Source organism: Neomonachus schauinslandi, chromosome 5, assembly GCF_002201575.2.
Source record: "Neomonachus schauinslandi chromosome 5, ASM220157v2, whole genome shotgun sequence".
NCBI lineage: Eukaryota > Metazoa > Chordata > Mammalia > Carnivora > Phocidae > Neomonachus > Neomonachus schauinslandi.
This window is the reverse complement of record NC_058407.1, coordinates 61,463,762-61,474,607: the sequence shown is the minus strand read 5'-3', so window position 1 is coordinate 61,474,607 and position 10,846 is coordinate 61,463,762. Positions and strand designations below refer to the sequence as shown.

Here is a 10,846-nt window from a genome sequence, read left to right as displayed (position 1 = left end):
TGGCAGCAGGGGGATTTGGAAAGAGGAGACAAGCTGGTTGAGGGGCAGTTTCCTTATTGGGTGTGGGCAAGGAGAAGTGGAGGTCACTGGCCTCACTCAGCTGGTCTGCTGTCTTCATGCTCCAGTAAGGCGTGGGCTGTGGTTGGCAGTAGGAACGGGGATCCAAGAGATGTTCCAAAATAGAATTTCAAGAAAAAAAAAAAAAGAGAAGTCGCTTGTGGGGCATCAGGGGCAGAGATGGGGCAGGGAGTACAGCGATGACAAGCTCTCTGCAACGGATGAAGTTTGAGATGCTGGCAGGACCTTTGAGTGGGCAGAAGTGAGGGCTGGAGACAAGGGTGTGGGAGACCTGAGATGGGAGGTGAGAGTGGAAGTGAGGAACAGGAAGTGCCTCAAGGGTAGGGGGAAGTGCTGTCGGGTGACCAGATTAGGTGAGAGTGGGGCCACCACCGCAGGTGCAGTGGAAGCAGAAACTCTTCAAGTTGACTTACTGGGGAGAAGGGGGCTGGGTGGGACGGTCTCTTCTCCTTGTAAACATTAGCATCACTTCCCCTCTCTCTTACCTAACAAGTGTGGGCTCCCCAGGTTTGGGGTAGAATGGGGGTGGGGGGGGGGTGACAGCCAGATCAGGGAAGGTTCTAGGTGGGCTGCAGCGTGGTCTGTGCCCTGATACAGCCCTGGCCGCCCCTTCTTGCTCCATGGCACAGGTCAGAGCTGCTCTCTCCACAGGTGCTGGAAGTGAGGTAGGAGTGATGGACAGGGGAGGGCGTGAGAAAATCCCCTACAGATGCAGTCAGAGGTCCCGGCTTCCACCCCAGTGGGCCACCACCTCGCTGTGTGACCTTGAGCAAGTGCCATTATTTCTCTGAGCTTGTTTATTTATAAAATGGGGAAGAGTCGGCACAAATTTGACAATATTTCTCAGGCTCCACCCGGTTCTGAAATTCGGTAATTTCCCAACTATAGTGCACCCACCCTGTAAGGGACTGGGAAGAAATCAAGTTCAGCGTGTGGAGCGGAGCCCATTGGCCCATCTTGGGCCTGGCAAACCCCTGCCTTGGGAAGGTACTTTGCATTGGGAGAGTAGGGGGCGGAAACGACGGGGGTGGTGGTGGGGGGCTCTGACGTTCCTGGGCCAGTCTCTCAGCCAGTGACCCTGCTGGGGAAGACGGGTCAAGTGCAGTGGCTGCGACTTGGGCTGAGGTGGGGGTGCAGGCTGTCCGGGGTGTGTCCCAGAGTTGCCCGCCCCGGCCCGAGCGGCAGCCCAGCAGCGGCAGAGGGCGACCCCCCAGGGCTCCAGGAAGGGCTGGGAGAGTGCAAAGGCGGAGCCGGGCGCGGAGGGAGCTGGAGGGAGCGGGCGCGGTCGTGGCTCCCCAGAGCAGCCGGAGGCTGCAGAGATCCGAGTCCGGGGAAGCCCCGCGGCCGCGGCTCTGGAGCGCCCCCTTCTCGGACTCTGGCCCTCCAGGCCGGTTGTTTCGGACCCGGGGGGCCCCGGGCCGGGTCCTGGGTCCGGCGGGGGGGGGGGGCCTCGGGAGTCCGGGAGCTGCTATTTTTAGCCGGCGCGGCGGGCGCGAGGGAACTATTTATAGATCAAACAATCCGCGCTCCCTGCGTCAATGGAACCCCGCGTGCGTCACGCGCGCAGACATTCCAGGCCCCCTCTCGCCCCGCCCCCTCGGGCTCCCCGTCCCGCGCCTCCCCCTGGCCGCCTCCCGCCGGAACCGCGCCGCCCCCCGCGCCCTTGTATGGCCAAAGCTCGCCGGGCCGCGTGCGTCAGTGGCGCCCCCGCCCCTCCCCGTGCGTCACGGAGCGCTTAAGAGGAGGGTCGGGCTGGGCTAGGGAGCCCCAGTAGCAGAGGCTGCGGAACTTGGGGGAGTGTGTGCAGGACCGGGGGAGCGCACGCGGGACCAGACTGCGACTCGGGGTGCTGGTCCCGGGCAGGGGGAGCAGGAGCCGGCCAGGTAGGTGCCCCCCCGGGGGGGGGGGCGTGCATTTCAGCAGCGCTCTCTGGTTTCTAGGAGTGTTGCATGAAGGAGATGGGCGTACGCGCGGGCAGAAAGGATGTTGTAGGGTCAGCGTGCAGGAGAGCGGGTGTAGGGTGCAGCTCTGGCGTCAGAGGAGAGCTGTTGGAGCGGGATGAGGAGCCCGATCGGACTTGAATCTACTGGGCGCGGGGGTGGGGTGGGGGGTGTCTGTGCAAGGTGGAAGCCGCAGGGGGTTAGAGTTGGCACCAGGAGTGGGGACTTGTTCAGTAGGAGGCTGGCTGTAGTTGACTTTCCAAGGGTACCCGATTGGCACAGGGCGCCCCGGACTGAGGTGCTGATGGGGTCTCAGTACAGCGGGGAAAAAGATAACACAGAACTTTAACTGCTAGGATCCATCGGACTCCTGTCAGGATTGGATTTCCAAAAGGGTCTTCTTCCTCCCGGCATGTCCGCCTCCTCCCCCATTCCCTTAGTTGTTTTCTTAACACTTTAGAGGCTGTGGCTTAGGTTGCAGGGATCCCCGAAGTTGCTGCCTGAACTGTATCAGGAGACTTCTGGATTGCTGAAGGAAAGGGCCAGCATTGGTGGCTGAACTGTGGAGCGGTACTGCTTGTGTTTCACTAAACGAGTCTTCTTAGGGGCGGGGTCTCTGGAAGCACAGGGAAGATTGTTTTAGCTGTAGCTTGGATCCTGTGTATGTGTGTGAGAGAGAGAGAGAAAGAGAGAGAGAGAAATGAGATGTAGAAATCTTGGTCCTTGGAGATCCTGGGTGGGAGTTGCTAATGTTGGAGTCTCTGGTGTACTACCTGAAGGATACTCCCTCACACTGTCCCAGCCCCACGTGCTGATCACATCTGTGCCCCCCTCCCCCCAGTCCCTGTTGGCTCATACAGGTGGGGTGCAGCCTGAAGCTTGTTCAGCATAACAGGTGCAAACCACCTTGTTGCCAGGACCTGCCTGAAGCCGGATTCTCCCTGCTCCCTCCTTCAACCCCGCCTCTTCCTCCTCCCTGTGGGACTGCTTCTCCCCCACCCCCCTTGACGTTAGATGTAGGTCCGTATCTGGTGTACCTGCGCGGAGGGGGGGGGGGCGGATAGGCTGGTGGGGGTTGATCCGGATGTGGGACGTCCAAGTGGAGAAACAGGATTTGAATAAAGCTGGAACACCCAGCCTTATTCCAGGTGGCTGCCACCTCTCCTCCACCCCAAACCCATCCCTGCCTAGGCTGTCTTCGTGCAGGGAGACGTGGTGACTCTTAACCTCTTGCAGGTGCGCTCTACCCCGGGTGGGTGGTGCCAGCGCTTCGAGGGGCTCCGTGGCCTGGCTTGGTTGTGGGAGTGTCAGGCCAGGGGTGGAGATGCCCTGTCCAGTGTCCATGGAGGTGGGAGGAAGGCTAGAACCAGAGGACTCCCTGGGCTCTTGGCCAGGAGGTGGTACCAGCCTTTGCCCCCTCTCTAGGCTCCCTGGATTATGGCGCTCTCTGTTCCAGCTTGCTTCCTTATCCAGCCTCCCTCCCTGACTGGGAGGGCCAGAGCTGTGCTGACCCCAGGCATGGATGTGGGATGGGGAACTGGCCCAGAGCCTCCTCTATGTTAGTTTTTGACCAGTCTGCAGACTTAAGGATCCCCCCCAAATGGTGCTGTCTCTGCTCCTTCAGGCTTGTCATGATTGAGGGTATAACCAGCCCTCCTTGCCCGAGCTCCTGGATTCTTCAGGGCACAGATACTCCTCAGTGGAGGGACCCAGGCAAGGACAGGATGTCTTCCATCTGCCCACCAACAGGCTCCTTAAGTCTGCTGGACTCAGAGAGTTCTCTTATACAAATAATAAGGGGCAGTGCTTTGGGGGTAGCAGAGAAATTCTTCTTAGGGACTGTCCATTCTCCTGGAAGTCCAGGGGGGCCGTTCTCTCCTCCTTCTGGCCCCTATTCGGCCTCCCTCCAGCATACGGCCTTTAAAGGTCTGGAGACCAGTTACTTGATCCTCTCGGGAGCTGGGGACTGCTGAGGAGGCCCCGGCTCCCTTCCTTTTTGCTTTTGGGAGCATCCCAGGCAGCGCCGAGTGGGTGCCCATCCCCAGATGGCAGGACTGGGGTGTGCGTGGGAGCTGCAGCCTTTGTTCAGTGTGTAGGGTGGGGGCAGGGATGAGGGACAGGCTCCTGGCCGCTTAGGCCTCTTGCTTGGGCAGCTGGGCCTTCACTCTCGGCTTCTCTTCCATTTTCAGGATGTCCATCCCAGGCACTGTGGGGGGAGGAGGAGAGGGGGTTTTGCAAGGGCTGGGCCACGCCTGGGAATATTCCCAGAAGGGCCAGGTTGGAGAAAAAGCATATCTGCACCCAGAGAGTGGGCTAAGTAAGGCTTTGCCTGGCTGCCTCTCCCACCCACCCTTCTCCCAGCCCCCACCCACGCCTTACTCGGTGCGGGAGGGCAAGGGGCTGGAGGAACACAGCTTCCCCCTGTTTCAGCAGAGAAATGCTGGCTGGATGCCTTCCCTAGGGTTCCCAGGCTGACTGGGGTGTGGCTGGCCTTCCAACTGAGCCCACTCTGGCTGGGCCACTGCCCAGGGGCTTTGTGACATGGGGATTGAGATGGTACTCGGCTGGGGACCGGGGTTTCTGGGCTCTGTAGTGGGCCATGGTGCTAACGCCTCAGTGTCCTGTGTCTGGCTGGGATTCCTGCCGCCTGGCTACTCAGGGACCTAGACTTAGAGGTCAAGGCTGCAGGCTTCTCTCACTGACTCTTACTCCCCCAATCTTGGTCTCCTCTCTCTTCAGAGATGCCCTGTATCCAAGCCCAATATGGGACACCAGCACCGAGCCCAGGACCCCGAGACCACCTGGCAAGCGACCCCCTGACCCCTGAGCTCAGCAAGCCCACCATGGACCTGGCTAGCCCCGAGGCAGCCCCCACAGCCCCCACTGCCCTGCCCAGCTTCAGCACCTTCATGGATGGCTACACAGGGGAGTTTGACACCTTCCTCTACCAGCTGCCAGGAACAGCGCAGCCATGCTCCTCGGCCTCCTCTTCGGCCTCCTCCACATCCTCCTCCTCGGCCACCTCCCCTGCCTCTGCTTCCTTCAAGTTTGAGGACTTCCAGGTGTACGGCTGCTACCCTGGCCCCCTGAGCGCCCCCCTGGATGAGACCCTCTCCTCCAGTGGCTCCGACTACTATGGCAGCCCCTGCTCAGCGCCGTCCCCATCCACGCCCAGCTTCCAGCCACCCCAGCTCTCTCCCTGGGATGGCTCCTTCGGCCCCTTCTCACCCAGCCAGACGTACGAAGGCCTGCGGGCATGGACAGAGCAACTGCCCAAGGCTTCCGGGCATGCCCATCCTCCGGCCTTCTTTTCCTTCAGCCCCCCTACTGGCCCCAGCCCCAGCCTAGCCCCAAGCCCCCTGAAGCTGTTCCCTTCACAGGCCGCCTGCCAGCTGGGGGAGAGAGAAAGTTATTCCGTATCAACGGCTTTCCCAGGCCTGGCGCCCACTTCTCCACAACTTGATGGCCCAGGGATGCTGGATGCGCCCGTGCCATCGGCCAAGGCCCGCAGTGGGGCTCCGGGTGGAAGCGAGGGCCGCTGTGCTGTGTGTGGGGACAACGCTTCGTGCCAGCATTACGGGGTCCGCACCTGCGAGGGCTGTAAGGGCTTCTTCAAGGTACTGGGCTGCCCTGAGTGCGGCTTTTTATGGGAAGTGGGCAGGACTGGTCTCTTTTCCCAGCAGCGTCTCCGTGGTGGCCCCCTTGGGGTTCTCTTCCCAACTAGTCCTGCCCTTCAGGGAGGGGTTGCATCTGCAGGGGGGGCCACCCTCCTGGGGACTCACAGATGGCAGAGGGCTGCCCGCAGAGGGGTGGTGAGATACAGGCGAGGGTGCGGGCTACAGGGGTGCCCCCGGGAGGGCACATGCTAATGGCCAGCCTCTGGTTTTCCTCTGCCCGTCCTCCCCAACTCAAGGTCCTGGTGGGAAGGGGGCCCCAGGCACTCATGTTCCTGGCGTGAGATAAAAGGATCTGGGAAGAGGGCTTGGTGCTTGAGGGCTGGGGGCGGGCTAGGGAACAGGCTGTATGTTTGTCCCAGCTCTGGGTGCCTGCTCAGCTTCCCGTCCCCACCCCCCACCCCTCCTCTGCCCTCTCTCGTCTGTCCCAGGGAAGACACATTGAGAGGTGCAGGTATCTGCGCTGCCAGGGAGCCCCGAACCCCTGGCCCCTAATCTTGTGTCCTGGGGGGTTCTCCCTCTTTAGGCAGAAACTTCCCCCAATGTCCCCAAGATTTTCTTCTCCACCCCCCACCCCCCGCCATCTCTCCCTCCCCTGCCACCCAAATGTTAGAAAAATAGCTGTGAACAGAGAGTGCTTTTGTCTGTGATGGCAGCAGGATCTGGACGGTCCCCTCCCCTGGCCCCCCCCCCCCCCCCCCGACTCTGACAGCCTGTTCCGTGTGGCCCCCCCATCCAGCGTACAGTGCAGAAAAACGCCAAGTACATCTGCCTGGCTAACAAGGACTGCCCTGTGGACAAGAGACGGCGAAATCGCTGCCAGTTCTGCCGCTTCCAGAAGTGCCTGGCCGTCGGCATGGTGAAGGAAGGTGGGTGGCTGCAATGGGCGGGCCGGACAGAGGCGGGCCTGAGTGGGGGGCGGCAGACCTCGGTCCTGCTGGGCCGCAGTGGCTGGCATGAGCGGACCTTATGTCCACTCCCCCTCCGGTCCACCTGCCTGGCTCATCGGTGGGGGGGGGGGTGCTCTCTGTAGGGTCTCAGGGGCTCTAGGTCCTTAGACTCCGAGGTACTTCCCAGCATTGATGCACACAGTGTGGGCTGAGAGTCCCTTCCCTGGACCCCTTCCTCCCTTCCTTAGCCCCCTGCCCATTTTTCTGCAGTTGTCCGGACAGACAGCCTGAAGGGGCGGCGGGGTCGGCTCCCTTCAAAGCCCAAGCAGCCCCCGGATGCCTCTCCTGCCAATCTCCTCACTTCCCTGGTCAGGGCACACCTGGACTCTGGGCCCAGCACAGCCAAACTGGACTACTCCAAGGTGAGGCCCCACCCACCCCATACTCAGTGCCTTTGTGCACCTTGGACAAGGCCCCTCCCTAGTGCAACACATTGGAAAAAGAGGAGCCCCCTTTGGGGCCGGCCAGCTGGAAAAATGTACCCCCTCAGGTGGGCGGCCAGTTGGAAAAATGTGCTCCTCCCAGCAGCCTCGGTCCTGGCTTAATATTTGAGAATTGGCAAGCAAGTGCATGGGCAGAATCTCAGGCCCTCTCTCCCCCCCGGGGATCTGGCGATCCTCCGAGTGCATGACATGGCCTCCTATGGCAGCCCGGTGTGGGGCCCTTCGCGGGGTTCTGACCCCCCTGCTCCCCGGCCCACCCTCAGTTCCAGGAGCTGGTGCTGCCCCACTTTGGGAAGGAAGATGCCGGGGACGTGCAGCAGTTCTACGACCTGCTTTCGGGTTCCCTGGAGGTGATCCGCAAGTGGGCTGAGAAGATCCCTGGCTTTGCTGAGCTGTCCCCAGGCGACCAGGACCTGCTGCTGGAGTCGGCCTTCCTGGAGCTCTTCATCCTCCGCCTGGCCTACCAGTGAGTTGCCGCTTTCCGCTCGGCTCCTCCCCTGTGCCCTGTCCTCAAGAATCCCCCCCCCCCACCCCTGCCGTGACCGACCTCTGCATCCCTCCACACCAACCAGGTCAAAGCCGGCCGAGGGGAAGCTCATCTTCTGCTCCGGCCTGGTGCTGCATCGGCTGCAGTGTGCCCACGGCTTTGGCGACTGGATCGACAGCATTCTGGCCTTCTCTCGGTCCCTGCACGGCTTGGTGGTCGATGTCCCTGCCTTCGCCTGCCTCTCTGCGCTCGTTCTCATCACAGGTGAGTAGCCCTTGGGGAGCTGGGGAGGGCTTGAGGGCCTGGCCCTGGGCCCCCCACATTGTGTAAGTGAGGGCACCCGAGGCAGAGAGGGGCAAGCATATGCTCAGAGTGACAACAGCTGGTAGGCAGCAGAGCCGGGGTTCAGGCCCCGCTGCATCTGACTGCAAAGCCCCAGGCAGTCTGAATTATCCCATACTATCCAAGATGCACACCGTGTGGGTGTTGCGTGTGGCCCGGGGTTTTGGTTTGTTTTGAAGAATCTTCCTGAATTATGTCGCATGCAGGAAAGTGCACGAATGATAAATTTTCACAAACTCAGCACTCTCATGTAGCCAGCACCTAGATCAGGACACAGGGCCCTGCCTCCTGTGCCCTTACAGTCCTCAGCATCCCCAAGGGTATCTGCTGCCCTGACCTCTGACGGCAGGTTAACTGGACCTGTTGTGTACTTTATGGAGGTATAATTAATTATTCAGGGTGGATTTTTTGGTATTAAATGCAGAGGTTTTCAGATCTCTCTCTCTCTTTTTTTTTTTTTAATTTTTTAATGCACCAGAATCTGCCCCCATTCCCCTTTTCACTGGAATTTCACAGGGGACTTAGCCATATAGGACAAAATCCGAGGCACTTTGGGCTGAGGGAGCGGTGGGTTTTGGAATCTCTAAAACACACTGCTCTGCTCCTGGATTTTCTCGGAACTGGCTGGGAGAAAACCTGGGGCCTAGGCAGAAAATCTGGTTAGGGAGTGAGTTCTTTTTTGTGACCTCGGGCAACTCATTTAACCTCTCTGGGCCTCAGTTTCTCACTTGGAAGATGAGGATAATGAGGATGACTGCCATGGCCACTGGACTTCGAGTGGGGGCTCGAAACTGGGCTCCTGTGTGGACTTCTGCAGAGTGCCGGGGGAGGGGGAGGGATGGCCAGTCGGGGGGCAGTTCTCGGGCAGGGAGCAAGTGGTGTGAGGTGCGGTCTGGGGGGGCCCCCTGGTCCTTAGACAGGTGGCTGACCCCACCTCTCCCCCCCCGCCCCCCAGACCGGCACGGGCTGCAGGAGCCTCGGCGGGTGGAGGAACTGCAAAATCGCATCGCCAGCTGCCTGAAGGAGCACGTCTCGGCCGTGGCGGGCGAGCCCCAGCCAGCCAGCCGCCTGTCCCGCCTGCTGGGCAAGCTGCCCGAGCTGCGGACCCTGTGCACCCAGGGCCTGCAACGCATCTTCTACCTCAAGCTGGAGGACTTGGTGCCCCCTCCACCCATCGTTGACAAGATCTTCATGGACACGCTGCCCTTCTGACCCCAGCCCGGGAACACGCGTACGCTGTGTGCGCACGCTCATTCGCCACCCCACGTGCCTTTAGCCCGTGGCCCACGGACCCTCGGAGCACCCCCTCCCTGGCCTGGGCTTGAGCTGCAGACCCGCCGGCCGCCCCGCTTGGGCTGGGTGGTTGGCAGGGAGCATCACCCGCCCCGGGGGAGGGGATGCATTCACGGGAGTGACCCCTACTATTTGTCTTACCCCCCCAACCCGGCCCTGGCCTTCATGTTTTTGTAAGATAAACCGTTTTTAACACACACCGCTGTGCTGTAAATAAGCCAGATGCTGCTGTAAATACAGGAAGGAAGAGGCCGGGATGGGAGTGGGGGTTGGGAGGGAGGGGCGGCCCCCACCAGCCCAGGCAAGCCTTTCCCGCCTCCTTGCACCTGCTCTCTCTTCCCCGCCCTCTTTCCACATGTACATAACCTTACTCTAGGAAGGAGACAAATGACAGATTCTGACATTTATATTTGTGTATTTTCCTGGATTTATAGTATGTGACTTTTCTGATTAATATATTTAATATATTGAATAAAAAATAGGCCTGTAGCTGAAACCGGGAGCCTGTCTGTCTCTGACACCACACGCACCTCCCCGCCCCCCTCCCCATGATTACTGAAGAGACAGAAGCAGCTCTGGATGAATCATGGATGTTACCAACCTGAGCTCACAGGCCTCAGTTTACTCTTCTCTAAGAGGTAGATAATCCTGACACCTGCCTTTTGGGGTTGTTACACAAAGCACTCAGACTTGTTTCCAGTGTGTGGAAAGCCTCTGATAAGCCCACACCTGGTGGATGGGGCCTGTGGTAGAGGCCTGCGGGCTGAAGGACGAGAGCGCCACTCGGCTGTCACGGTTCCTCCTTGGGGCCATGGTCTCTGATTGGGCTTTCCACATCTGTAAGACAGGGTAAGGGGCAGAGCCTGCCTCGTGTTGCCACTGGGAGTCCGGGAATGTCAGTGGGGGGCGCTGAGCCTGGGGCTGGGTGCAGGGCAGCCCAGGATGGTGTTAGCTGTTAGTACAAGTTTTCTTTCCACCTGCATTTTCCACATTCCTCCCTACCTGCCTAGCACCCCAGCAATAAGATCCGGGTTGCTGGTGGCCCTTGTTCTCTTGGGAAGAAGATCGTTCGGGGTTCCTATCTGTAGTCAGGTGACCCTATGTAGGTCCTCCAACTCCCAAGCTCATCAGTTGCTTAACTGCCTTAAAATGCAGATTCCTAGGATCTATGTCAGAAACTTCGATTTGCTGAGGGGGAGGGCCTAGGAATCTGCGCTTTCACCAAGCACTCAGAGTGCTTGTGATGCCTGTGGTCTCAGTGCCAATTTTTTGAGAAACAGGAATCTAGATCAACCCCAACCTGAGGCCCCAGGTAGCTGCCAGCCATGCAGGGTCCAGCCCCCTTCACTGAGCTCAGTGTCTGTGTAGCTGCATTGAATCCTTCTCAAGGACCTGGTAGGAGACCTGAAAGCACCGCCCCTCCCACCTGTTCCTCACAACCCTTGGCCCAGGACTCTGAGGCTCCAACTTGGTGGCCCCTGACTGGGTGGAAGTCATACAAAATAGGGCTTTGCTCCCAAGGACAGAATCAAGGGCCTTTCCCTGTGCTCCAGCCACAGCCTGCAGATTCTCTGAGGAGCTATCAACCACATGCCCTTGCTCAGGTCCTAGGAAGACAGTTCAGCCCCAGGCCTTCTGC

The 10,846-nt window shown here is 59.9% G+C and overlaps 1 protein-coding gene across 1 annotated transcript; it reads left to right on the top strand.

Annotated features, from left to right (window-relative positions):
• Positions 1 to 1,856: 1,856 nt before the first annotated feature.
• On the top strand, positions 1,857 to 9,703 carry NR4A1 (nuclear receptor subfamily 4 group A member 1). The gene is made up of 7 exons (XM_021704824.1): positions 1,857 to 1,961; positions 4,758 to 5,635; positions 6,432 to 6,561; positions 6,853 to 7,004; positions 7,349 to 7,551; positions 7,658 to 7,836; positions 8,870 to 9,703. Exons 2-7 carry the CDS (start codon positions 4,760 to 4,762, stop codon positions 9,124 to 9,126), a joined length of 1,797 nt encoding a protein of 598 aa, XP_021560499.1. The 5' UTR covers positions 1,857 to 1,961; positions 4,758 to 4,759; the 3' UTR covers positions 9,127 to 9,703.
• The last annotated feature ends 1,143 nt before the right edge of the window (positions 9,704 to 10,846 follow it).